This window comes from Rhinolophus hipposideros, assembly GCF_964194185.1.
Source record: "Rhinolophus hipposideros genome assembly, chromosome: X".
In the NCBI taxonomy this organism is placed as follows: domain Eukaryota; kingdom Metazoa; phylum Chordata; class Mammalia; order Chiroptera; family Rhinolophidae; genus Rhinolophus; species Rhinolophus hipposideros.
In genome coordinates this window covers 33,324,165-33,351,713 of record NC_138046.1, presented here as the reverse complement: position 1 = coordinate 33,351,713, position 27,549 = coordinate 33,324,165, and the positions used below count along the sequence as shown (strand labels likewise).

The following is a 27,549-nucleotide window of genomic DNA, read 5'->3' as shown; positions in this document are numbered from 1 at the left end:
TTTGTTTAGTGTCCTGTAGCTATAACCTTAGTGAAACTTAACTTTCGTAAATTCATTATGCTGAACTTTGTTTCACAATTTGAAAAAGTATGGTATTGGTGGCTCTAAGTTACATATGTTAAAAAGAACATAACAATTGTAATTTTCCACATAAAAATTGGGCGATTTTATTTCTGTCTTCTGTAAAACACCTCAAATTGAATCAGTGAATTTAGTGTGTATTTCCTCCTCAAATGATCATGTCTATTACTTAGATGTGAATTTGAATGTCTTCTTTTAAGCTATGAGATTTTTATGTAATTTAGAAATGCTTGATTTCATGGTGTTAAAAAGGGTATTTGTGTGTAAGCTTCTAATTGCACACATACATGTATTTTTACTTGTGTGTCTTCTTAGGTGAAGGTGATAAAGTAAAGTGCTTTCACTGTGGAGGAGGGCTAACTGATTGGAAGCCCAGTGAAGACCCTTGGGAACAACATGCTAAGTGGTATCCAGGGTAAGGTATTTAAATGTTCATTCAGTCACAGGGAAATTAGACAGCATGCAGTGGGAAGACTTGAATAACTTTTCACCTCAACTGTTTTTCCCTTCACCATGGCTTGAAATTTACATGAGGTTTATAAAAATGGATCACCTGTTTTACAGGTAAAACAAAAAAAACATCTAAGCCTTCTCTGGTGATGAAAACATTCATTGCTTATATGTTATATCTATGACATGATGGTTCCATTTCTAAATGCCACATTAGAAATGTATACTTTTGTTGTTGGAAGTAGGCTCTTTCACAATGTGCACAAAAGAGCCCACATTGCCAAGGAGATTCCTTAAGAACCCATCACACCCCCAGCAAATATTATTGTATCTCACTGATTCTAAGACACACAATTGTTCACGTTTTCAGTTCTCTGAAATCACGACACATCTGGTGGTGGGTCATAATTTAATTGGCAGCGATGGTATATAAAATAATCATGCTTACAAGCAGTGGCATCTTAGAATGATGATGACGTATTCTAAATGTCTTTTTGCCATTTTGCCTCTTTAAAACAAAGTACACAGATATAGAAGTGAAGCGAATTTTTGGCTTACAAAATAGTACAAGTTAAAACTTTAGAGCAATCATTTGAAAATAAATCTTAACCTTAAAAGCCTTAAAAAGAAAGGTTGAAAGCCTAAGGAATTCCTTTTAAATGTGCAATTGGTTAATACTCTAAACAAAACTTAAGATTAACTGTTTAAAACTTTTAAAAAATGTTAAAGTGCTAATTTAATAACTTGCTTAAAAGTTGAAAGTTCTCAAGTTGGTTTTTTTGCTCTTCTAACATTAGCATAAATAGCATAACAAAGGGAGTGTATTTTTTAACCTTAAAATGATAGTTGGATAGGGAATTGAGTAACGTTTTATTTTGTGGCTCCTTAGAAATACTGAAAAACAAGTTAATGGAATTAAGATGATGGAGATTATATCTACTTACACTTTACTAATTTTTCAGCTACTAAAGTTTAACCTTCTTGTTTAGGTGTAAGTATCTGTTAGAAGAGAAGGGACAGGAGTATATAAACAATATTCATTTAACCCATTCACTTGAGGAGTCTATGGTAAGTCAAATACTGTAGAATATGTATTTTCAGATACTAATATAATTTGTTTTACAATGATTTCTTCGTGTAAAATTCATAGTATAATATATTGAATTAATATGCATGGTGAGCTTTAAAGGGGATATCTTGAAGAGTGCATGTTATTCTTAACCTGAAGAAAATTTGTGAAAAGGGGATTAGGATGAATTAATTTAAATATTACTATAGGCAAAAATAAGCTTGAAGACTAAACTAATTTAATCCCTCAGCCTTCTGAAATTTGACTTTTGTATAATGTGTTTTGTACTCACAAATAGTTTTAAACTTTTCACAGACAGTATTTAAAATCTCAAAAATGTATCTAAATGATAATGTCACCTGGGGTGGCCAAGGCATCAATACCATGTGGAAAGAGCCCTGGATGAGAACGGGAGATGAGAGTTGCCATTATGGTTCTACCATGAACTGTATTGCCTCAATCAAGTTGTTTAATCCCCGCTCCCACAGAGCAGTATCTTGCCTGCAAAGTGATTGGGTTGGGTTAGATGATATTTTAACTTCCTTCTAGCTTCATCAGATTATGCTTCTTGTGAATATTCATATGTTGAATTGGAATAAAGCCAACTTATAAATTCATGATTAATGTAACTTTTCAAATTTAGGTAATTGCACTCTACCAAAAAGAATTCTAACTTATAATTCATGTTTCTATTTTAGGGAAGAACTGCTGAAAAAACACCACTAACTAAAATAATTGGTAAATATGCTTATTATAATAAATATATTTTTAATTTCATGGCCAATTTATTATACTTGTTATTTAGAGGGTAGAAAGGTAAACATACATACCTGTTCAGGTTAACCAAGGTATATTCATTTGAGATGAGATTTCTATAAATTTAAGAATTAATGAAGTGCCTATAAATTTTAGTCGGATATTTATATATTCAAAACATTCATACGCATGTTCAAATATATAAAACTAACTATTGGACAGTTTTTCAAAGTTAGGGAGGAGCAGCTATAAGATGTCGTTCATCTCTTCTGTTAAAATCACTAAAGGAAGAATTAGGTGTATTTTTGTTGCTGGGGTTTCTTTAGTTAGCCCAGATCATGAATCCCGTGCTCTACTAATGTGCCATCACCATGATCAGCCCTAACCTGCCTGCTTCTTTATTCCATGCCACCTTTCTGCCTTCCCTAGCTTTGTCACAGAGGGGTTCGATTAGGTTTGTTTACTTCCTATTGTGTCACAGAGAGGTAGATGTTTTTATCACAGATTTACTCATCCATATGAGTAGACATCGCCACTTTTCAGATGAAGAAACAGTCAGAGAGGTTAAGTGATCTGCCCACAGTTACACTACAAATCATTAATGGAATTAGGACTGTAAACAAGGTCTTCTGAATCCTACATCACACTGCAGATCTCATTCTCAACCTAGGCCTCATCTTTAAAAAATAGTAAAAAGTTTAATTTGGAATATGTCTGCTGATTCCCTATGCTCATAGCTTCATCTATTTAGTATCTTAAGGATTGCAAGGCAAGAGAATACTGTAGTATATATTTTTATAAATATGCGTGAGGAGAGCTACTGTGTATTGGTTGATACGGGTTTTGTAATGGGCATAAATAATCCAGTTTAAGAAATCACTTATTCCAACCTATTTTTTTGAAATTATCCAGAAACAAAGATTTTATAACATTTCTTGGTAATAATCATCCTTACAATAAATACTATTCTTTTTATGACTAATGAGACCCTTGATTTGGTTTAGGATTACTGTTTTTAAATTGTGATATAATTCATTTAGCAAAATTTTCATCCTTATAGAGTATGCGCTTTAATGGTTTTTAGTATATTCACAAGGTTGTGCAGCTATCACTACTATTTAATTGCAGAACATTATCATAACCCCAAACAAAACCCCATACCCATTAACAGTCATTCGTCGCTCCCCATTGCTGCCTCAGACAGCCACTAATTTACTCTGTGTTTATGGAATTGCCTATTCTGGACATTGCACATTAAATGGAATCAAAATATGGGTCCTCAAAGTTCATCCATGTTGTAGTACTCATATATGAATATTTCTTTTTTAAGGTGGAAAACTATTCCTTTGTATGGATAATACTACACCTTATTTATCCATTTATCAGTTGGTAGAGACATTTAGGTTGTTTCCACTTTTTAGCTATTATGAATGATGCTGATGGCTGCTATGAATATTTATGTACGAATTTTTGTGTGGACATGTTTTTAATTCTCCTCGGCATATATTTAGGGATAGAATTGCTGTGTCACATGGTAACTATGCTTAACCTTTGACAAACTACCAGACAGTTTTCCAAAGTGGCTGCACCATTTTACATTCCCACCAGCAGTATATGAGGGTTCCAGTTTGTTTCTCCACATCCTTGTTAACACTTGCTATTATCTGTCTTTTTATTACAGCCATCCTAGTGGGTGTGAAGTGGTATCTTATTTTGGTTTTGACTTGTATTTCTCTGATGGCTGGTGATATTGGGCACCTTTTCATGTGCTTATTGGCCATTTGTATGTCTTCTTTGGAGAAATGTCCATCCTCTTTGCTCATTTTAAAAAGATTTTTATTAGAATATAGCTAGCATATAACATTACATTAGGTTCAGCTGTACACCATAGTTAGCCAACATTTATATACCTAAAGAAGTGATTGCTATAAGTCCAGAAGCATCTGATACCATATTATGCTATCACACTATTATTGACTGTATTTCCTAAGCTGTATATTACATCCCCATGACAGACTATTTCATACCTAGATGTTTCAACCTCTTATTCTCCTTCACCTTCCCCCCCTTTTAATTTTTCAATTACAGTTCACATTCAGAATTATATTAATTTCAAGTGTACAGCATTGTGGTTAGACATTTAAATAATTTAAGAAGTGATGCCCCTGACTAGTAACCACTTGGCACTGTACATAGTTATTACCTTATTGTTGATTATATTCCCTGTGCTTTACTGTACATCCCTATAACTATTTTGTAATTATCAATTTGTATTTCTTAATCCCTTCACCTTTTTCACCCTGACCCCCAGCCCCACTCCTGTCTATCACCCTGATAAATTTAGTACCGATCTGGCACCATACATACAGAGTTTTTACAATATTATGGACTGTGTTTCTTATGCTATACCCTACATCCCCTTGACTACTATATAAAAACCAATTTGTACTTCTTAATCTCTTCCCTTTTTTCAACTATCCTCAAACCCCCTTTCATCTGGTAACTATCAAAATATTCTCTGTATCTGTTAGTTTGTTTCTATTTGTTTGTTTGTTTATGTTGTTCTTTAGGTTCCACTTATAAGTGAAATCATACGACATATGTCTTTCTTTGTCTGAGTTACTATACTCGGCACAATACCTTCTAAGTCCATCCATGTTGTTGCAGGTGGCAAGATTTCATTCTTTTTTATGGCTCACTAATATTCCATTCTGTATATGTACCACCTCTTTATCCATTCATTTATTCAGGGACACCCAGGTTGCCAATATCTTGGCTATTGTAAGTAATGCTGCAATAAATACATGGATGTACACGTCCCCTCAAAGTAGCATTTTGAGTTTCTTCAGAAAAATACCCAGAAGTCCTTCTTTGTCTCTTGTTATAGCCTTTGTTTTAAAGTCTATTTTGTCTGGTATAACTATTGCTACGCCAGTTGTTTTTTTCTTTTCTTTTTCATGAAATATCTTTTTCCATCCCTTTACTTTTAGCCTCTGTGTGTCTGTCGATCTGAAGTGAGTCTCTTGTACACAACATATGTATGGGTCTCTTTTTCTTATCTGTTCATTTACCCTTATCTGTCTTTCGATTGGAGCATTTAATCTGTTTACATTGAAAGTAGTTGTTGATAGATATGTACTTATTGCCATTTTATTATTCATAGTTTAGATTTTTTTTTTCTCCTTTGTACAGAAGTCCTAACGTTTCTTGTAATAGTGGTTTGGTGGTAATGAACTCCTTTAGCTTTTTCTTGTCTGGGAAGCTCTTTATCTGTCTTTAGATTCTAAGTGATAGGTTTGCTGGGTACAGTAATCTTGGTTGTAGGTCCTTGCTTTTTATCACTTTCAGTATTTTGTGCCAATCCCTTCTGGCCTGCAAAGTTTCTGTTGAGAAATTAGCTGATAGTCTTTTGGAAGCTCCCTTGTAGATAATTAACTGCTATTCTCTTGCTGCTTTGAAGATTCTTTCTTTGTCTTTAACCTTTACCATTTTAATTCTGATGTGTCTTGGTGTGGGCCTCTTTGGGTTCATCTTGTTTGGGACTCTGCGCTTCCTGGGCCTGTATGTCTATTTCAATCGCCAGGTTAGGGAAGTTTTGCAATATTATTTCTTCAAATATGTTTTTAATTCCTTGCTCTCTCTTTTTTCCTTCTGGTACCCCTATGATGCAAATGTTGGCACACTTAATATTGACCCGGAGACCCCTTAAACTGTCCTTTTTTTTTTCTTTTCTGATTAGGTGTTTTCTGCTACCCTGTCTTCTAAATTGCTGATTCGGTCCTCTGCTTCATCTGATCTGTTGATTCCCTCTAATGTAGTCTTCATTTCAGTTATTATAGTCTTTATTTCTGACTAGTGCTTTTTTATGTTTCCTATCTCTTTATTGATGTTTTCCCTGAGATCATTGAGCATCTTTATAACCAGTGTTTTGAACTCTGCAACTGGTAGATTGCTTGTCTCCGTTTTGTTGAGTTCTTTTTTCTGGAGCTTTGTTCTGTTTTTTTATTTGGGACATGTTTCTTTGTCCCCCCATTTGGGCTGCCTTCCTGTGTTTGTTTCCATGTATTAGGTGGGGCTGCTGTGTCTCCCAGTCTTAGAAGAGTGGCCTTATGTAGTAGGTGTCCTGTGGGACCCAGTGGCACAGTCTCCCTGGCCACCAAAGCCTGGTGCTCCATGTGTGTTCTTTGTGTGGGTTGTATGCAGCCTTGGATACTGTTGGCACATCAGTGGGTGGGATTGACCCTCGGGCTGATTGGTTGTGAGGACTGGCTGTGACTACAGTGAAGGAGGTATTGTGCAGAGGCTCATCCTACAAAGCAGGATTCACTTTAGCAGGGATCTGGTGTTTGCTTAGTCTTCCCTTTGGGAGTGTCATCCTTGGAGGCAGCCAGGTGACGCTCTGGCTTGGTCCAAAGCTGGCCACTGGACATGATAGCCTTGGGACCTCCTGGGAGGGGACGCATGCAGGCCAAGTTTAGCCGCAGCCTGTGCCCTGCCTGGGTTATAAGCCACAAAGCAATTCTCAGATGGCCACTTCCTGCACTGGGCTTGGCGGTGTCTCAAGATGCCAAGCTGCAAACCAAGGCTGGCTGTCACTAGTGCTGGAATTAGTGCTGCTCAGCCAGAGCTATGGAACATGCTGAAGCCAGTTGCTGCTGTTTTGGCTTTTGCAAATCTTTGAGAGATTTTTGGAAATCCTGCAGCATGAGCCAGGACAGGTCATTTTTATGAAAAAGCCACTGGAAGAAGTTTGGGTATGCCTGAAAGTTGTGTGGGGCGGGGTCTCAGAATCAGCAGTGCAGAGTGAACGAATAGTGTTAGCCAGGTTGATGGAAACTCAGATATAGTGGCAGCCTGTGTCTGTATGCTGGGAGGGGGGAGGGCTCGAAAAAGAAACAGTGGCTTCCATCAGCTCCTCCATGCAGGAGAAAGCTGCCCCTCCAGCCCTTGCCCTGAAGCCAAACAATTCAGTTTCTCCCCCATATGTCCCTGGCACCTTTCAAGTTGCTGCCCCAGTGCTGGAGCTCAGCGAGGGAGTCCATGTGCGGGCCCTCTTAAAGGAACGCCTGGGAGTACAGCTGCCTTCGTATCACTCAGCCAAAATCTCTTCTGGTTTTCACAACCAGAAGTTATGAAGACTTCTCTCCTCGGCTCTAAAACCATAGGCTAGGGAGTCTAGTGTGGGGCTGGGACCACTCACTCCTTTGGGGGTGGAGGGACCTCCACAGCTGAGATGACCCTTCTGATTTTTTTTTTAAGATTTTAAAAAAATCTTAAAGGGGGAAGGGGAACAGGGCTTTATTGGGGAACAGTATGTACTTCCAGGATTTTTTTCCAAGTCAAGTTGTCCTTTCAGTCATAGCTGTGGAGGAGGGTGCAGCTCAGTTCCAGGTCCAGTTGCCGTTGTTAGTTGCAGGGGGCGCAGCCCACCATCCTCTGCGGGAGTTGAACAGGAAACCTTGTGGTTGTGAGGATGGGCTCCAACCAACTGAGCCATCTGGGAGCTCAGCGGCAGCTCAGCTCAAGGTGCCGTGTTCAATCTTAGTTGCAGGGGGTGGAGACCATCCCTTGCGGGAGTTGAGGAGTCGAACTGAGAACCCTGTGGTTGAGAGCCCACTGGCCCATATGGGAATCGAACCGGCAGCACTCAGCATTAGGAGCACGGAGCTCCAATCCCCTGAGCCACCAGTCTGGCCCTCCCTCCTGATTTTTAATGGTCACACACCATTAGGTGTGGGACCTGCTCATTCTGCCTCCCCAGCCTCCTACCGGTTTTCAGGTGTCTTCTTCTCTGTGTCCTTAGTTATAGGGCTTCTGTTCAGCTAGACTTCTGGTGATTCTCAGTGATGGTTGTTCGGTAGTTTAGTTGTAATTTTAATGTGGTTGTGAAAGGAGGTAAGCACAGTGTTTATGTACTGCACCATGTTGACCAGAAATCTCCTTTGCTCATTTTTTAGTTAGGTTGTCTTTTTATTATTGAGTTATAAGAGTTCTTTATATATTCTAGTTCTTTTCATATACCCATCCTTTCTCAGATATATGATTTACAAATATTTTTTCCCATTTTTGTGGGTTGTCTTTTCACTTTCTTGTTGGTGTCCTTTGAAGCATATAAATTGCTATTTTTGATGAAGTTCGATTTATCTCTTTTTTGGTCCCTTATGCATATGGTTTTATATCTAAGAAACTATTGCCTAATCCAAGGTCGCCTATGTTTTCTTCCAAAAGTTGGGTGGAGCGGGGTCTCAGAATCAGCAGTGCAGGGTGAACGAATAGTGTTAGCCAGGTTGATGGAAACTCAGATATAGTGGCAGATATCCTGGTCTATTCTTCCCATGTTGGTTTATAGTTTTACAAGGTGTGATCAAACAATACAGTGAAGTTTAAATTTTTAAAAAATATTACAGTAAAAGACACATTGCCATTAATCCCCCTCAAAATACTCCTCGCTTCGAACATGCTTATCCCATCATTCTTGCCACTTTCGGAAGCAGTTCTGGAAGTCCTCTTTCATGAGTGTCTTTTGTTGTGCTATTGTGGCTGCCTTGATGTCCTGAATCGATTCAAAATGTTTACCTTTCATGGTCATTTTGACTTTGGGGAAGAGCCAGAAGTCGCACAGTGCCAGATCCTGTGAATAAGGTGGATGAGCACACACTGTAATATTTTTATTTGACAGAAATTGTGGTACCAGAAGTGATGTGTGACACATAGCGTTGTTCATGATGGAGGATTAAACTATTTGCCCATTTCATGTGAATGCATTGTTCATGATCCATGATTTATGGCACACTTTAAAACACACCTCTCCACCATAGCTCACACCTGACTGACTGCCCTGAACAAGTTGAAACTTGTCACACACCGTTAATGAGGTTCTCCGCACCGCTTCCCATATTGAAGATCCCTGCCTTTGCATTGGATGGCACTTGGCAGCAGCATTCACTGTATTTTTTATCATAGCTCATAGCTCTTAAAGTCAGGTCTTTGATCCATTTTGAGTTAGTTTTTGTACTGTGAGGTAGTGGTCTATTTAATTTTATGTGGATATCCAGTTGTCCTTGCTTTTGGTTTTCAGCAAGTTGAGCTTTCAGATACCTGCAGGATATCCGATTAAGTGGATATTAAAACCTGGATCTCATATAAATGAGGGTAAAATTGTGGTATTACGGAAAGTGTCCTGAGAGATCGGACGGAAAAAAAAGAGTCAACGAGGGAATCTAAAGAAACCACCAATGTCTAATCAGGTGGCCAAAAGGAGCCAGCAAAGCAAATTGGAAAAAAGTCAGAGATAGTAGAACTAGGAAAGAGTGATGTCCAACTGACCTCTGGACATATCCACCTTGAAATCTGAAAAGCACCTCACTTTCAGCATCTCTAAAAACCACTCAGATTGAATCCAGTCGTCTATTCTTCCCATGTTGGTTAATAGTACCACAGTTCACAAAATTTGTCTGGTAATTTGGGTCATTTTAAGCTTTTTGCTTTTCTTCATCCTTCTACATTTGATTAGTCACCAAGTCTAATGAATTACACATCTTTAGTATTGTCTAAAACCCACTTGTTCTGCTCTTGTTCCTGCCTTTATTACTCATCCAGACTTGTAGTTTCCATTCTGGTCTTTTATCTGCATTATATCCTCTTAACAGAATTTTTATCAAATACAAATATTAAGTTACTTTCCTGCTTAGAAAATGTATTTTGTTATTTAGCATATAAAGTTTCTTACAATCAAATCCCTACATGTCTTCATTTACAACCTCCTCTTTTTAAAAACGTTGAGGTATAATATACATACAATGAAGTACACTAACCTTAAGTACTCAACTTTATGAATTTTAACACACACACACACACACACACACACAAAACCATACCCCAGATCAAGGTATAGAACATTTCCACCACCCCAGAAAACTCCTTCAGGCCCCTTCCCAATCAATATCCACCCTCAAGTTATGTTCTGACTAGTATTACCATAGATTAGATTTGAACATCTTATAAATGTATTCTATATGTACTGTATTCATGATTATTACGATGTTTTGGTTCTGGTTCATGATTATTATGATGTTTTACTCATCATATCTATGGGATTCATCCATATTGCCTGTGACAGTTATTCGTTCTTCTTTATTGCTGTGTAGTGTTTGAATGTACCACACAATGTACTTAGCCATTCACCTGGTGATGCACATTTGAGTTGTTTTAAGTTTGTAGCTGTTACAAATAACTCTGCTATGAATATTCTTGTTTATGTCTTTGGTGGACATATGCACTCATTTTTAATACCCAAGAATGGAATTGGTGAATCAGAGGGTTTAAGTCTCTCTTCAGCAGCTCTTTACACAACCTGTATTCCTACTATGAGTATCATTAAAATGAGTTTCTATTTGCTTTATTACCTCATCTAGTCCACCCCTTCAGCTATAGAAACTAAGTCTGAGAGCAAATTAATACATTCAATGACACAGACTGGGACTTGCCCATATTTCCCATGAGTTTTTAAAATAATTGCCAATGACTCAGTAAACACATAGTTTTCTTCCAATTACAGTTGACATTCAGTATTATTTTATATTAGTTTCAGGTGTATAGCATGGAAGTCAGACATGTATATAATTTATGAAGTGATCACACCAATAAGTCTAGAACCTACCAGGCATCAGACATAGTTATTACAGTATTAATGACTATATCTCCTATGCTGTAATTTATATCTGCGTGACTCTTTTGTAACTACCAAATTGGTATTTTTTTTTAATTCGTGTTCATTGGGGTGACAATTGTTAGTAAAGTTACATAGATTTCAGGTGTACAATTCTGTAATACATCATCTATATATGTCACATTGTGTGGTTACCACCCAGAGTCAGTTCTCTTTTCATCACCATATATTTGATCCCTTTTACCCTCATCTACTACCTCCTTACCCTCTGGTAACCACTAAACTATTGTCTGTGTCTATGAGTTTTTGTTTCTTCATTTGTTTGTCTTGTTCTGTTTTCAGTTTTATATCCCACATATCACTGAAATCATATGGTTCTCGACTTTTCTGTCTGACTTATTTCGCTCAGCATAATAATCTCAAGATCCATCCATGTTGTCGCAAATGGTACTATTTCATCTTTTCTTACTGGCAGAATAGTATTCCATTGTGTGTATATATCACAACTTCTTTATCCAATCATCTATTGAAGGACACTTTGGTTATTTCTATGTCTTGGCCACTGTAAATATAGCTGCAGTGAACATTGGAGCACATATATCTTTATGGATGTTTTCAGATTTTCTGGGTAGCTACCCAGGAGAGGGATTGCTGGGTCATATGGCAATTCTATTCATAATTTTTTGAGGAACCTCTACACTTGCTTTCCATAGTGCCTGCACCAATCGGCATTCCCACCAACAGTGTATGAGGGTTCCTTTTTCTCCTCAGCTTCTCCATCACTTGTTATTTGTCTTGTTGATGGTAGCCATTCTAACTGGTGTGAGGTGATATCTCATTGTGGTTTTTATTTGCATTTCTCTGATGATTAGTGATGTTGAGCATTTTTTCATATGTCTATTGACCACTTGTATGTCGTCTTTGAAGAAATGTCTATTCAGGTCTTCTGCCCATTTTTTAATTGGATTGTTCATTTTTTTGTTGTTGTTGAGTTGTATGAGTTCCTTATGCATTTTGGATATTAGCCCCTTATCGAAGGTGTTTGCAAAAATCTTCTCCCATTTGGTTGATTTTTATTTTGTCAATGGTTTCTTTTGCTGTGCAGAAGCTTTTTAGTTTGATATAGTCCCATTGATTTGTTTTAGCTTTTACTTCCCTTGCCTTTGAAGTCAAATTCATAAAATGCTCTTTGAACCCAAGGTCCATAAGTTTAGTACCTATGTTTTCTTCTATGTAGTTTATTATGTTTAGGTCTTTGATCCATTTTGAGTTAATTTTGGTACTTGGTGACAGCAGCCTAGTTTCATTCTTTTGCACGTGGCTTTCTGAATTCTCCCAGTAGCATTTATTGAAGAGGCTGTCTTTTCTCCATTGTATGTTTTTTGCTTCTTTGTCAAAAATAGTCTGTCCATACTTATGTGGGTTTATTTCTGGGTTCTCAATTCTATTCAATTGGTATTTAATATCTTCAATTTTTTCACCCAGCCTCCTAACGCTCCTCCCATCTGGCAACCATCTGTTTGTTCTCTGTATTTATGAATCTGTTTCTGTTTTTTTTGTCCATTTATTCTGCTCTTTATATTCCACATGTAAGTAAAATCATATGCTATTTGTCTTTCTCTGTCTGACTTATTTCACTTAGAATAATACCCTTTAGATCCATCCATGTTATCACAAATGGGAGTGTTTCATCTTTTCTTATGGCCGAGTAATATTCCGTTGTCTATATATGCCAAATCTTCTTTATCCAGTCATCTATTGATGGGCACTTAGGTTGCTTCCATATTTTGGCTATTGTAAATAATGCTGCAGTGAACATAGACGTGCATATATCTTTTCGAACTAGTGTCCAGAAGTGGAATTGCTGGGTATTAAGGTAATTCTGTTTTTAATGTTTTAAGGACCTTTCATTCTGTTTTCCATAATGGCTACACCAATTTGCAACGTCAACAACAGTACATGAGGATTCCCTTTTCTCCACATCCTCACCAGTACTTCTTGTTTGTTGATTTAGTAATGATAGACAGGTGTGAGGTGATATTTTGTAAAGTTTTAAAAATTGGTTTATACTTACATTTACAAAAAAAAAAATTCTGGTAGCATAGGAGTTAACCCTGGGGAATGGGGATGGGAGTGCTGTTTGTAGGCTGAGTCTTAAAGGGTCACTTTTCCTGTTTACTTTATAAATGTCTGCATTTTTGAAATGCTTTAGATGAACATGTTTTGCTATTACAGTCTTTTAAAGAAATCATAAAATAATAAAACAAATGATGTAAGAAGGTAGTGTAGTTTCTTTTTTTTTGCATGTCCAATTTTCCCAGTACCATTTACTGAATAAGCTATATAGTCTATTTTGTCTGGTATAATTATTGTTACCCCAAGTTCATTTTCACTTCTAGTTGCATAGAATATCTTTTTCCATGCTTTTACTTTCATTCTGTGTGTGTCTTTCAATCTAAAGTGAGCAGCATATGTAAGGGTGTTGTTTTCTTCATCCATTCAGCCTCCCTATGTCTTTTTTTTTAATTAAAGTTTATTGGGGTGACAATTGTTAGTAAAGTTACATAGATTTCAGGTGTACAATTCTGTATTACATCATTTATAAATCCCATTGTGTGTTCACCACCCAGAGTCAGTTCTCCTTCCATCACCATATATTTGATCCCCCTTACCCTCATCTCCCTCCCCCCACTTTCTTACCCTCTGGTAACCACTAAATTATTGTCTGTGTCTATGAGTTCTTGTTTCTCATTTGTTTGTCTTGTTCTTTTGTTGTTTTTGGTTTATATACCACATATCAGTGAACTCATACGGTTCTCTACTTTTTCTGTCTGACTTATTTCACTTAGCATTATAATCTCAAGATCCATCCATATTGTTGCAAATGGTCCTGTTTCATCTGGAAACAACCAAAATGTCCTTCGATAGATGAATGGATAAAGGAGTTGTGGCATATATACACAATCGAATACTATCCCTACGTCTTTTTATTCAAGCATTCAATTCATTTACATTTAAAGTAATTGTTGATAAATATGTAGTTATTGCCATTTTATTATTCAGATTTTTTAATCTTTTTTTTTCTTCTTAAAGAAGTCCCTTGTCGCAATGAACCTCCTTTGGCTTTTTCTTGTCTGGGAGGCTCTTTATCTGTCCTTTGATTCTAAATGATAGCTTTGCTGGGTAGAGTAATCTTGGTTGTAAGTTCTTTCTTTCTATCACTTTCAGTATTTCATGCCCATCCCTTCTTGCCTGCAAAGTTTCTGTTGAGAAATCAACTGACAGTCTTATGGGAGCTCCCTTGTAGGTAACTAACTGCTTTTCTCTTGCTGCTTTTAGGATTCTGTCATTGTCTTTAAACTTTGGCATTTTAATTGTGATGTGTTTTGGTGTTGGCGTCTTTGGGTTCACCTTATTTTGGACTGTGTGCTTCCTATACTTGTTACTTGTATGTTTGTTTCCTTCAGTAGGCTGGGGAAGTTTTCAGTCATTATTTCTTCAAATACATTCTCAATCCCTTGCACTCTCTTCTCCCGGTACCCGTATGATGTGAATATTGTTAAGTTTGATGTCGTCCCAAAGGTCCCTTAAACTATCCTCATTTTCCCTCTTTTTTTTTTTTTTTTTTTTTTTTTTTTTTTTTTTTTTTTTTTTTTTTGTTATTCCTACTGGATATTTTCTGCTACCTTGTCTAACAATTCGCTGGTTTAATCCTCTACTTCAGCTAGTCTGCTGTTGATTCCTTCTGGTGTAGTCTTCATTACTGACTGGTTCTTTTTTATGTTTTCTATCTCCACTTTTATTTTTCCTATCTCTTTGTTGAAGTTCTTACTGAGATCATTGAGCATTCTTATAACCAGTGTTTTGCACTCTACATTTGGTAGATTGCCTGTCTCCATTTTTTTTAGTTCTTTTTCTGGAGCTTTGTTGTGATTTTCCATTTTGGACATGTTTCTTTGTTTCCCCATTTTGCCTGCTTCCCTATGTTTGTTTCTGTGTATTAGGGAGAGCTGCGTTGTCTCCTGGTCTTTGTACAGTGGCCTTATGTAGTAGGTGTCCTATGGGGCCCAGTAGTAGAGTCTCGCTTATCACCTGAGCCAGTTGCTCTAGGTGTTTCCCTATTGTGGGTTTTGTGTGCCTTTCTGTTGTAGTTGAGACTTAGTTGCTGTTTACATGTCAATGGGGGGCTTATTGGTTGTGAGGATTGGCTATGAATACAGTGGCGGAGCTGTTATGCAGGGTCTGACCCTATGGAGCATGATTTACTTTAGTGGGACTCTGGTACCTCAGGAGTCTGCTATTTTGGATGTGTTGTTTGTGGAGGTGATTGGGTAGTTCTCTGTTGTCGTGTGAAGCTGGCCACTAGTTGTTTTGATTCTGGTGCCTCTTGGGGGGTGCTCTGGTATAGGCCAAAGTGAGTTACCGGTGCCCTGCCTATTTGGTATGACCTACAAAGTGATCTGCAAATTGTTGCCACTTGTGCTGGGCTTGGAGATGCTTGGGAGAGGCTAAGCTGCGAAATGAGGCTGGCTGCTGCTACTGCCAGGCTTGGAGCTGCTTAACAAGAGATATGGGGCACATCGAGGACAGATGTTGTTTGTTTGGGGTTTGCAAACCTTTGAGAGATTTAAGCCACACAGTCCACGACAAGCCATTTGCATGGAAAAGACACTGGAAGTGGTTTGGGTTGGCCCGCATGTTGGGTGGGGTGGGGTCTCAGGAAATCACCAGGGCAGGGTGAACATTGGTAGCCAGGTTGATGGAGACTCAGATATGGCACTTTCTTCCTCTGGACACTGGGTGGGGGACGGCTCAAGAAAGGAAAAGTGTCTTTTGCTGCCAGCACTTCTGTCTGTGAGAAAGCCACCCCTCCACAGTCCTTGCCCTGAAGCCAGACAATTCAATTCCTCTCCATATGTCCCTGGCACCTTTGGAGCTGCTGTTCCAGTTCTGCAGTTCAGAGCAAGTGAGTCTGTTAGTGAGTAAGTCAATACATGAGGCCCTTAAGAGAAACAGACAATCTGCACTGGTTTTCACAGCCAGAAGTTATAGAAACTTCTCTTCCCGGCACTGGAACTCTGGGCTGGGGAACCTGGTATGAGACTGGGACCCCTCGCTCCTCAGGGGGACCTCCACAGTTGAGATATCCCTCCTAATTTTTAAATGCCACATGTTGGGGTGGGACCAGCCCATTCTGTGTCTCTGCCCGTCTTCTGCTGGTCTCCAGTTGGCTTCTTCTATATATCCTTTGTTATAGGACTTGTGTTCTGCAAGACTTCAGATGATTCTCAATGATTATTGTTCTGTAGTTTAGTTGTAGGTTTGAGGTGATCATGGGAGGAGGTGAGCACATTGTTTACCAACTCAGCCATCTTGACTGAAGTCTCTGAGAGCATAAGACATCCATTTTATTAAATACCTTAGATTACTTGCTGTCGAGTACATCTAATTTTAAAAATGTTCAATTTTTTTGAAGTATTTAACTCTTTTCATGTCTTGCACTGTTTTGTCTCAGTGTTAGAATACCTAATCTCATTTCACAGTGCTATAAAGTACTGCATTTTCAATTCTTGTAACATTCTGAAAGTGATCCTTCAGTGCTTAAATATTTCAAAATCCTTTCAAAGCTGCTTTGATTGCTGGTTTTGTTTTTTGTTTTGTTTTTGCTTGCTGCTTAATTTTTTTTTTTTTTAGCTATGTGTCGGATTGCGTTAATGAAAATAATTTGTTTAAACTTTGTTCTTTTTCCTCACCAATTTTCATTTCAGATGATAACATCTTTGAAAATCCTATGGTACATGAAGCTGTACAAATGGGGTTCAGATTCAGGGACATTAAGAAAATAATGGTGGAAAGAATTCAGAAATCTGGGAGCAACTATAAATCAGTCGAGGTTCTGGTTGCAGATCTAGTGAATGCTCAGAAAGACAATACACAAGATGAATCAAGTCAGACTTCATTGCAGAAAGGTATGCCTGGCTGGTTTTAAAAAAATAAGAGACACCTAACAGCAGTTTATTATGGATAGTATCCTATGAGTCTGTGGTCCATTCATTTCCCTCCTTTCATATCCCCGTTAGGATAAACATTTCTGTAACTTTTTATTATGAAAAATGTCAAACTTACTCAAAAGTGGAGAGAACAGTATAGTGAACCCTGACATATTCATCAATCAGTTTCAATGATTATCTACACTTTTACAGTCTTGTTTAATTCCCCCCTTTTTTGCTATAGTATTTTAAAGTAAATCCCATACATTTTATATTTTATTTACCTATAAATACTCCAGTAAATATCTAACAGATAAGGTCTTTTTAAAATCTACCCTTAACACTGTCTGCTCTGACTGACATAACAGTATACCATAAACAGGGTGGCTTAAACAAAAGACATTTAATTCTCACAGTGTTGGAGGCTGGGAAGTCCAAGATCCAGGTTCAGGCAGATTTGGTTCCTGGTGAGGACTTCTTCCAGGCTTGCGGATGACTGCCTTCTCTCTGTGTCCTCACATGACCGACAAAGAGAGCACTCTGGTTTATCTTCCTCTTCTTTATTGTAAGGACACTGATCCCACCATGGGGTCCCACCCTCATGACCTCATCTAAACTAAATTATCTCCCCTAAGCCCCAATTCCAACTACCATCACGTGCGATGTTAGGGCTTCAACATGAGAATTTGGGGGAAGCATAGGCACTTAGTCCATCACATGCTATTATCACACTTAATGAAAGGAAAGGTAATTCCGTGATGCTGCCTGAAATTCAGTTGGTGTTCATTTTCCCCATTGTCTTAAAATGTTTCTACAGTTGATTTGTTCTAATCAGGATCCAAGTAAGATCCCCTGATCCTTTCATTTTAAAAGTGAATGTATGCTCTATTTTAGATAAAAAAACAACAACTAACTTTTATCATTGTGTGTAGAATAAGGTTTTATAGTTGAAACTGTTTGGACATAGAATGTTCTGCATCTTTTCATATAAGAGTCATGACTAGAACTTGAATGCATCGCACCTTAATACTGTGAGTCATATGGGAAGTGTATTAAATGATGTAGATGAGAAGTACATAAATTCCTTTTAGGGAAAAAAAGATAAAGAAAATACAGGGTCTTCCTTTCAGGAGGCTGGCTACTCTAGTGCTTGCCAGCAGCATTGAAGGTTAAGGAAAAGATGTCAAACTGAATACATTTTTGAGTATTTTATTATAATTATGGTTCTCTAAGCTCTTGCCTACTTCTCCTAAAAGATGAGAATTCTTGTAGTGCTACCTAAACCTGAAAGTTTACTTATTTTTTTACATTAAAGACCCTTGTGATCTTTAAATTACTTCAGATGCTTTTGAAACATTATTCAGATAATTACATAAGTCATAAAACAGTATGGCATTAATGATTTTTAAAATTACATCAGTTAACAAAAGATTCAGCAGAAAACTTACTACTCGTATCCTAAAGATGCATTTAGTTTAAAACCTATAAATAGCTCCGCTTATCTTGGTGATGGTAAAATAAACCATTTACTTGGTCTTCTTCTACTGTAATTGAAATACACACAGGTAATTGTGTCATTTTTCCCTGCATGTTAACCACAACTCAAGCTTAATTAAGTTTGATAATAATAAGTTACTAATTTTTATACCCCAAGGTGTTGTCTGCAACAGAAGGATGTAGTGGGTTGCAGTCGGAATAGAACAGGAATAGAAGGGACAGAGTGAATTGTGGGTGCCTGCTCTCTATCCAACAGGAGTTGATGGGGGTTCTGATTATCACTGAGACTATAAGCTAGAATAGTGTGGGAAGGAGGGTCTAAGCAAATGGCAGGTCTCAGGGGTAACGGTTGGAATTCATCAGTTGACCTCTCCTTAGTCTCACTAAATTGAGAGGCAGGTAATTGGTACAGGCTATCTTCTCATGCTAGGGCTGCCGCCTGTTTCTCTTCCCAAAGACTGATGAGGAAAGACTAGGGCTAAGAATCTTTTCATTCTATACAAAATAGCAGGTAGGCCTTATTGAAGTAGAGCAGGTGGAATTTTTTAGAAAAGGTACAATGTTATTATTGCTTACTGAGAAATCCTAGATTCAATACTAGCTTATGTCCCAATGGCAGTATGACACAGAATGCCTCAGTAAACAGTCTTCTAAAAATAGTACCATTCAGTATTCCTTTTTTTCTTTTTAAAAATTACATAATATGATATAAAGCCCTGTCCTTTGTATGTTTGCTTACAAACATACCTTTATGTGTATATTACTATACATAACATACAAATTGAATAACCTATACACATTTCTCATCAGTTTGTCTTTGCGAATGGATCTGCTCTGATAGTAAAATGAATAACATCAATTTATTCTGGAAGTGATTTAAAATAAGGTAGTAAAAGCATTAGATAACATCAAAAATTTTCTAGCTGCCGTCTTTATTGCTCATGTGCTAGAAACTTGACCTAGAAGAGGGGAAACTTGCCATAGGGAAGACGTAGACTCTAATAGTTACTCTTAGGGCTGGAGTAAAGTATTACCAGAGGTAAACTATTAGTCTGGAAAAAAAATCTCCCTAGAGCATCACTATATCAAGTAAGTGTCTGTATGCAATGCTGAAATAAGGTAGAAAAAGTAGAGTTGGTATCTGTTTGGTAGGCATGACATTTCATTCCATTGTGGTCTGTAAAATGGAACCTCAAGCAATCAGAACCAAGAGGAACCTTAAAGATCATGTAACTTTCATTATTCAGTGAGAAAACTGAAGTACAGATTCACTGTTGCCCAAGATCACTCAGATAGTTGTGAGTAGAATTCAGGTTTCCTGACATCTAGTCCAGTGTTCCTTTTTTTATTTAAAAAAAACCCCAATATATGGTAAAATGTGCATAATTTAAAATTAACCATTTTTAAGTGTACAGTTCAGTAATGTTAAGTACATTCACATTTTTGCACAACTAATCTCCAGAACTCTCTTCATCTACAAAACTGAACCACTGTACAACAACTCCCCATTCCTTTTCCTGCCAACTCCTGGCACCACCACGCTGCTTTTTATCTCTAAATTTGACTACTCTGGGTACCTGATCCAGTGTTCTTTTTCACTCATTGCAGCATCACATCCAAAAATAATGTATAAATTACTTCATTATTTTCCATTTTTTTAAATTACAAAACTACTTTTAATAATTTGGGGTGAGCCCCACAGGAATAAAAAACACTGGGAAGGGGTAATCCCCTCATCCCTCGGGAGTGGCCCAGTGGAAGAGATTACCTGACAGGAAGGAAGGAAGCACATAAGGGACCTGCTGCAGATTCATGGCAAAGGGAATACCTTTGCTGCTGGGACCTGTGGGCACTACAGGAGGAAACACGAGCATAGTGGGACTGGCTCCAGGTACACAGGTGAAGGGCAAGAGAATTGGACATGAAGCCACAAAGTTACTTGGGTTCCTCATTTGCCTTTTTCTGCTTCTGCTGCATGATCTCCGAGTCCTGCTTCCTGGTGGCAGCAGAAAGCCCATCATCTTGGTGCTTTCCCTTAACTGAGTCTGGCGAACTCATGCTGGTTACCACTGGTTGTGGCAACAGCATGAATATACACTTCATTCTGACTTTTTTGGACATATGCTTTTATATAACATAACATAGTGTTATAAAATGCTATCCCTATACTTAGGTTGTTTCCTCTGCACCGAATGCTTTTTCGATGTCTATACCTGGTCTCATTCCCCAGTATACCCCCAGTTCCCTAAATCCATCTCGTGAACTCATTCTTCAAGGCTCAGCAGAGTTCAGTGCTCCCTCTTCTTTATGCTCCATACTGTTAGAGCACTTGCAGTATTATTTTGGAACTGTTTTCTTTTCTGTTCTGCCCATAAGACAAGCTTCTTGAGGGCAGGTGCTTTATCTTGTTTCTGATAAGTTCCATATTTGAGCCTATAGTTTTGATTATGCCCAGGAGGTTGGTTGCCTTTTAAGAAAAAAGATTAAATAATCTTTTCCTCTACCCCTAGCCAGGGAAACCTTTCTGAAACACAAATCTGAGCATACCTCTCTCCAGGTTAAAACCCTTCACCAGCTCCCAGGGCCCTGAGGATCAAGTCTAAACTCCTTTATATGGATTGCCAAATATTTCATGATCAGGTTCCTGCTAACCTCTTTAGCCTCATCTCATGCTGTTTCCCCTTTGCATTCTGTTCCCAAGCCTTGCCTGTGGACTCACAGGTTCTGTCTCTCCCCTTGGAGCCTACTTATGCCATTTCTTTTGCCTAAAACACTCTTCTTCCATTGACTCTCCCCCCAAGGCCTTCTTCCTCTCCTAGTTTACTCCTACTCATTCTGTACGACCCAGTTTAGGTATACTCTCCTGTAGAAGGGCTTCCCTTTATGTGTTTATACACGCACCCACATGCATACACCAACACCTTTCCTGTGTTCTTCATAACATATTGTAACTACCTTTACCATCATACTCTACTGTAATTGCCTGTCTGTGTTCATTATTTGTCTGAATGTTTTGGGGCCTGGGGTCCATAATTGTTATTGTTGTATCTCTAGTGCCTAGAACCTAGTTAAGTGTTCAGTAAGTATTTGTTGAATAAATTTAAACCACTGTTTCCCAAACTTGTTTTCAGAACAAAGATTGTTAAAATATGTAATGCATTTGGAATAGTGCCTAGCACATGGTAATATGCACTATATTTCTGTTAACTGCTGCTATTGATGTTGTCATTATAGTTATATAAGACTACAAAACACATTTTTGTGGCATATTTGTTAACACTTCATAAAACCTAGTTTGAGAAAGGCTCAATTAAGCAAATACTTCAGTGCATGCTGATGATACCCAAATCTCTATCTTTATCACTGACTTCTGACCTCAAGACCTGACTCTCCAATTGCCTACTGGACATTTTTATATGGATGCCCTGCAGATACCTCAAAACTACCTTGAAAATCCCAAACCTGTGTTTCCCATTGGCATCACCATCTTGTCAGCCACACTAGAAATCTTGAAATCAGCTATATTTCCTCTTTCTTCCTCATCCCTCACATCCAGTCAGTCACCAAATCCTACTTGTCCCACTTCAGAAATCTCTCAAATCCCTCCCTCCATTACCAAAATAAGCCAGGCTACTTATTTTACTTGACCCTTGCTTCTCTGCCTGGGAAATTGCTGGCCATGTTTAAATGTCACTCCTCCACCTCGCCCCCGCCCCACCCAGCAGCTGCCAACACATTGAAGCCTTCCCCAACTAGTCTGAACAGAAGAACTTGTTCTCTCATCGTGTCCTGGAGCATTTTGTATGTAACTTTATTGCAGCACTTAGCACTTTGTACTTTGTGCTTACCTTCATTGCCGCAGTGCACGTCCTTCTCTCCTAGCGTGAAGAGCAGATGCCATGTGTGAGTCACCTATCTCCCAACATTTGATAGTACCTGGCACGTTATAGGGGTCAGACTGTTTTCAGTGAATTTAAACAACTGAGAAGCTACAATTAACTCATTTCTTTTCTTTCTGTGCAGAGATTAGTACTGAAGAGCAACTAAGGCTCCTGCAAGAGGAGAAGCTTTGCAAAATCTGTATGGATAGAAATATTGCTGTCGTGTTTATTCCTTGTGGACATCTGGTCACTTGTAAACAATGTGCTGAAGCACTTGATAAATGTCCCATGTGCTACACAGTCATTACTTTCAAGCAAAAAATTTTCATGTCTTAATCTACCTCTACAGTAGGCGTGTTATGTTCTTATAAACCTGATTGAATGTGTGATGTGAACCGACTTTAAGTAATCAGCATTGAATTCCATTAGCGTCTGCTACCAAATAGAAAAAAAATGTAAACTGCAGTGTTATAGTTGGCAATCTAAAATTTGAATTTCTGGATTTCTCAGGACATTAGCTGTATTATCTATCCTTTTTTTTTTACTGTCATTTAATTGAAACCCTAGACTAAGAAGTATCATACTGTAATTGATCACATTGTGTATTTGTAGTACACTGACTTAGCTTTTAAGTGTAAGTGAATTAATCAACTGAATTTTTCATTATTTTCAGATAGGCTTAACAAAAGGAGCATTCTTTATAAACGTGGAGATTAATCTCCTCAATCACATAACTTGTATGAAAAAGGAATGAACAGTTCCACACTGGTGGCAAGATAGAGATTATTTTTAGATATTTGTAATTTTCGGATTCTGTCCATTTTCTTTTAAAATTATACACACATACTTCGGTGAATAATTTTTTAAAAAATGACTTTCCTGTTGTTAAAAGGGTATTTAATGATAGGATCTCATCTAGCCTACATGTACTGACATGGAAAGATGTCAAAGATATATTAAGTATAAAATGCAAGTGGTAAAACACTATGTATTGAATGAGCCAAATGAAGGTGTGTGTTTTGTACATGTATAGAACAAAAGATTTGGAAAGATACGCACCAAACTGTTAAGTGTGGTTTCTCTTGGGGGGGGCCTAGGGTGGCTTTCACATTCTTTTTTTTTCATTTTGTTCTGTTGAATTTTTTGTAAGTATGTATTACTTTTGTAATCATAATTTTTAGAAAGTATTTTACTAATTTAAAGGCTTAGGCATGTTCAGATGCCTGCAAAACTACTTATTGCTCAGCTTTAGTTTTTCTAATCCAAGAAGGCAGGGCAGTTAACCTTTTTTGGTGCCAATGTGAAATTTAAATGTCTTTATGCTTGTCCTGCTTTGTGGATGAAAAGTATTTCTGAGTGGTAGTTTTCTGACAGGTAGACCATGTCTTCTTCTCTTGTTTCAAAATAAATATTCCTGATTTTGTAAAATGAAATATAAAATATGTCTCAGATTTTCCAATTAATTAGTAAGGATTCATCCTTAATCCTTGCTAGTTTAAGCCTGCCTAAGTCACTTTACTAAAAGATCTTTGTTAACCCAGTATTTTAAACATCTGTCAGCTTATGTAGGTAAAAGTAGAAGCATATTTGTACACTGCTCGTAGTTATAGTGAAAGCTTTCCATGTTGAGATTCTCATATCATCTTGTATTGTAAAGTTTCATGTGAGTTTTTACCTGTAGGATGATTAAGATGTATATAGGACAAAATGTCAAGTCTTTCCTCTATCTAACTTCTTTTGTTTTCTTCACTAGTAATAGTAGTAGATACCTCTGAAATAAATGTCCTCTCAAGATCCTTAAAGACATCTTGGAAATTATAAAATATTGACAAGGAAAGAATAGTTGTTTAAATATTAAAGAAAAAAATAAAACTTGAATAAGAATTAATACAGATAAAAATGGAAGTTTAAAAATGCTTCATAGAACATCCAAGCTTTACATTACAAGATTCTCACAATGACCTGTTGTAGAGATGAGTGAGGCATTTCCCTGCAGAGAAAAGTTTGAGAGTGAAACTTAAAAATTCTAATTATTGTTGTATTTTCTAAGAGAATGTGTTGTCATGTTCTCCTAACCTCCGTTGATTACTATTTAAATGATACTCATTTAAAGCATTGCAAATTGAGAATTTTTAAAATTAAATAATGACTGCCCTGTTTTGTTTTACTATTAGTTAATGTATAGTCTAAGCTTTAAATTTAAATTACAAGGGGAGAAAAGTGTTACAGTGTTTAAAGTGTGTCTTCCAGGACCTGTCAGCTCCAAGTCAAGTAGTTTTTTAGTCTCGCTGTTGCCCCAAGACTGAATTGTTTTAACATAAGGCTTTTCCTGTTCTGGGAGCCTCAGTTCATTAAAACTCTTCTTTTAAAACTAGTTTGTTAAGAATTTACCAAGACCAGGGGGTGGCCGGTTAGTTCAGTTGGTTAGAGCCCAGTGCTCTCTTAAAAACAAGGTTGCTGGTTCAGTCCCCACATGGGCCACTGTGAGCTGTGCCCTCCCCCACTAGATTGAAACAACTACTTGACTTGGAGCTGATGGGTCTTGGGAAAACACACTTTAAAAAAAAAAGAATTAACCAAGACCTTTTTTCTCCTCATGAGTTGTGAGATTTAATGCATGAAGCTGATGTGACTAACAAGTTTATTGTAAGAATTGTTTAAAAATGCTGTTGCCTTCAAGTTCTTAAATCACTCAGCACTCCAACTTCTAATCAAATTTTTAAAGACTTACCAATGTTTGTTTGTATTCACACTATAAAAAGTATTGGATCCTTCCCATCTAATTGTGCAAAAATGATCACTTGCACACTCAAAAATATAACCAGATCTAAATCTCTGCCTCCCCCCTTCCCAGAATAGTTCTCACTATCTACATGTAGACATTCCTTTCTGTATAAAGTTCACTCTAAGATTTCAAAGTCACCACCTATTTTACTGTGTTTTAGTCATATGAAGTCAATTTGTTTTGTAATACTTATATTTATTTGTAATAATTTGGTTTGCTCATCAAAAGCCTTGTCTTAATTTTTGAGAAATGGGTTTAGTGTTTATAAATTCCAGTTTATTAATTAATGGCTTTGTATTGCCTTTCTTGCTAGATATGTTTTTGCTTTTTTCCCCTGTAGTTAGAGACTAAGATGGGGTAGGATGGGTGTAGTGAGTTTATATAATGTGATCTGACCCTGTGTATTATGATTTTTTGTTGTTTCATTGTTATAATATTTACATTTTGGTAGTTTTTTTTCTTGTTTGTTTTCATTTTAGTGGGTAAAGTTGATATTTTGAACTCTCAGAATGGGACACTACCACCACAACATTAGTTGCATGTATTGTACCCTTTAGGTCCAAATCACTGTTTTATTTCCTGATTTATCCAGGTGTTGACTATGGGGAAAAGGGTTGGAGGGGTGGGAGAAATGGGATTGCTTGTTTATCGTTTCCATTAGAGAAATAAGAAAACAGGAGGGAATATTTGACAGATGTATTTTTTTAGTGAAATCTGCTTTACAAAAAAGAAGTAGCCTTTTTTTCATCTGTGAAATGAAAATAGTACCTGTCTTACAGTTATGAGAGTTCAAGGAGAACCAGGTATGTGAAATACCTGCTATAAATGTTAATTCCCTTCCTAACACTTTATTACCCTCTAGGTTTGCCTTGACTCTGGAAATTTGGGCTAAAACTTAGACAGTAACTCGTTCAGTGACTCTTACTCATCTTTATTGGTATTTCTCATAGTTAAGATGTAAATTACAATAAATAAATAGGTCAAGTCCTTACAAATATTTAAATTTCTTTTTTAAAAACTTGAAAAAGTATTCTCAAATTTAGTTGAGCTTTCCTAATAGAAGCAAATGGCTTATTCCCACCATCATAATTAGTTTCAGTTTGATTTGTATACTTGGCACAATGTGAATTTCATTTGCAGCATGTCAGAATTATAGGGTGTTAAAGCTAGAAGTGACCTTAGAGAATATCTAATTCATCCCCCTCGTTTTATAGATGAGGCAGCTGAGCTCCAAGGTAAAGTGATTTGTTTAAAGCTATATAGCTAATTAGTAGAAGCCCAGACTGGGATATAGTTTGAAGGTGAAAAACTTCAAGCTGCTTTTCCTGGGAGTTCTCAAATGTTTATTTTTTCAACTAGTCTGTCTTCTATACCATAACTTTCATTACATATTAAGTGACACTTTATAACACAATAGGACAATCTTAAATACATATATCTTCAAATTATACAATACTACATTAATGTTTGGGTGGTAAGATTCTATTTTAAAGTCTAAAGTTTGCAGATATGTGTATAGATTTTTTGGCATTTACTGCATTCTTATTGTGTATCACTAATGTAATGTTTAAAATTACTATATATTTGGTCATTTTGTCTATACTTACCCTGTTTCCCCGAAAATAAGACCTAGCTGGACAACCAGTTCTAATGTGTCTTATAATAATATAAGACAGGGTCTTATATTAATTTTTGCTCCAAAAGATGCATTAGAGCTGATTATCCGGCTAGGTCTTATTTTCGGGGAAACATGCATTTTTGATTTGATATAACAAAGGCTTTAATGTAATTTTTGCTAGAAGATTTTGCGTTTTTTCATTACTGATATATTTTATCTAACCTGACAGAATGACTGATTGTTATGTCATTGTATTAGTGTTGTGAATAATCATGAGAAATGTTTTGAGATAGAGTATATTTGTGAATATTATTTTATGACTTTTTCCATTTAGTAGAAAACTTCCCATCAATATGAAAACCTGAAAAAAATTACTTTCCACTGCATAATCTGGAAGTCATAGATTGAAGCTTATTTTTCTGTGAATAAAACCTATTCAATAAAGTACTATTCTTTAAAATGTTATCTAATTATTTTGTATATGTTGTACTTCCTCAGGAAAAAAAAAATAACCCTTTTAAAAATACTAAAATGGGGCTGGCTTGGTGGCTCAGGCAGTTGGACCTCCGTGTTCCTAACGCCGAAGGCTGCTGGTTCAATTCCCACATGGGCCAGTGGGCTTTCAACCACAAGGTTGCACGTTTGACTCAACTCCTGCAAGGGATGATATGCTCCACCCCCTGTAACTAAAATTGAATATGGCACCTTGAGCTGAGCTGCTGCTGAACTCCTGGATGGCTCAGTTGGTTGGAGC

The 27,549-nt window shown here is 37.1% G+C and overlaps 1 protein-coding gene across 7 annotated transcripts in view; it reads left to right on the top strand.

The window, feature by feature from the left end:
- The window catches only part of XIAP (X-linked inhibitor of apoptosis), a 53,998-nt gene extending 26,743 nt beyond the window's left edge, over window positions 1–27,255 (top strand). For 4 of the 7 annotated variants that reach the window (XM_081043694.1, XM_081043698.1, XM_081043697.1 and 1 more), the window contains 5 exons: window positions 397–496; window positions 1,521–1,599; window positions 2,299–2,338; window positions 16,793–16,993; window positions 22,535–27,255. In XM_081043694.1, coding sequence (XP_080899820.1) covers window positions 397–496; window positions 1,521–1,599; window positions 2,299–2,338; window positions 16,793–16,993; window positions 22,535–22,728 — 614 coding nt within the window. In that variant the 3' untranslated portion in view covers window positions 22,729–27,255. The remainder of the gene's footprint in view (window positions 1–396; window positions 497–1,520; window positions 1,600–2,298; window positions 2,339–16,792; window positions 16,994–22,534) is intronic. The other 3 variants (XM_081043696.1, XM_081043695.1, XM_081043700.1) reach the window with 1 other exon arrangement.
- The last annotated feature ends 294 nt before the right edge of the window (window positions 27,256–27,549 follow it).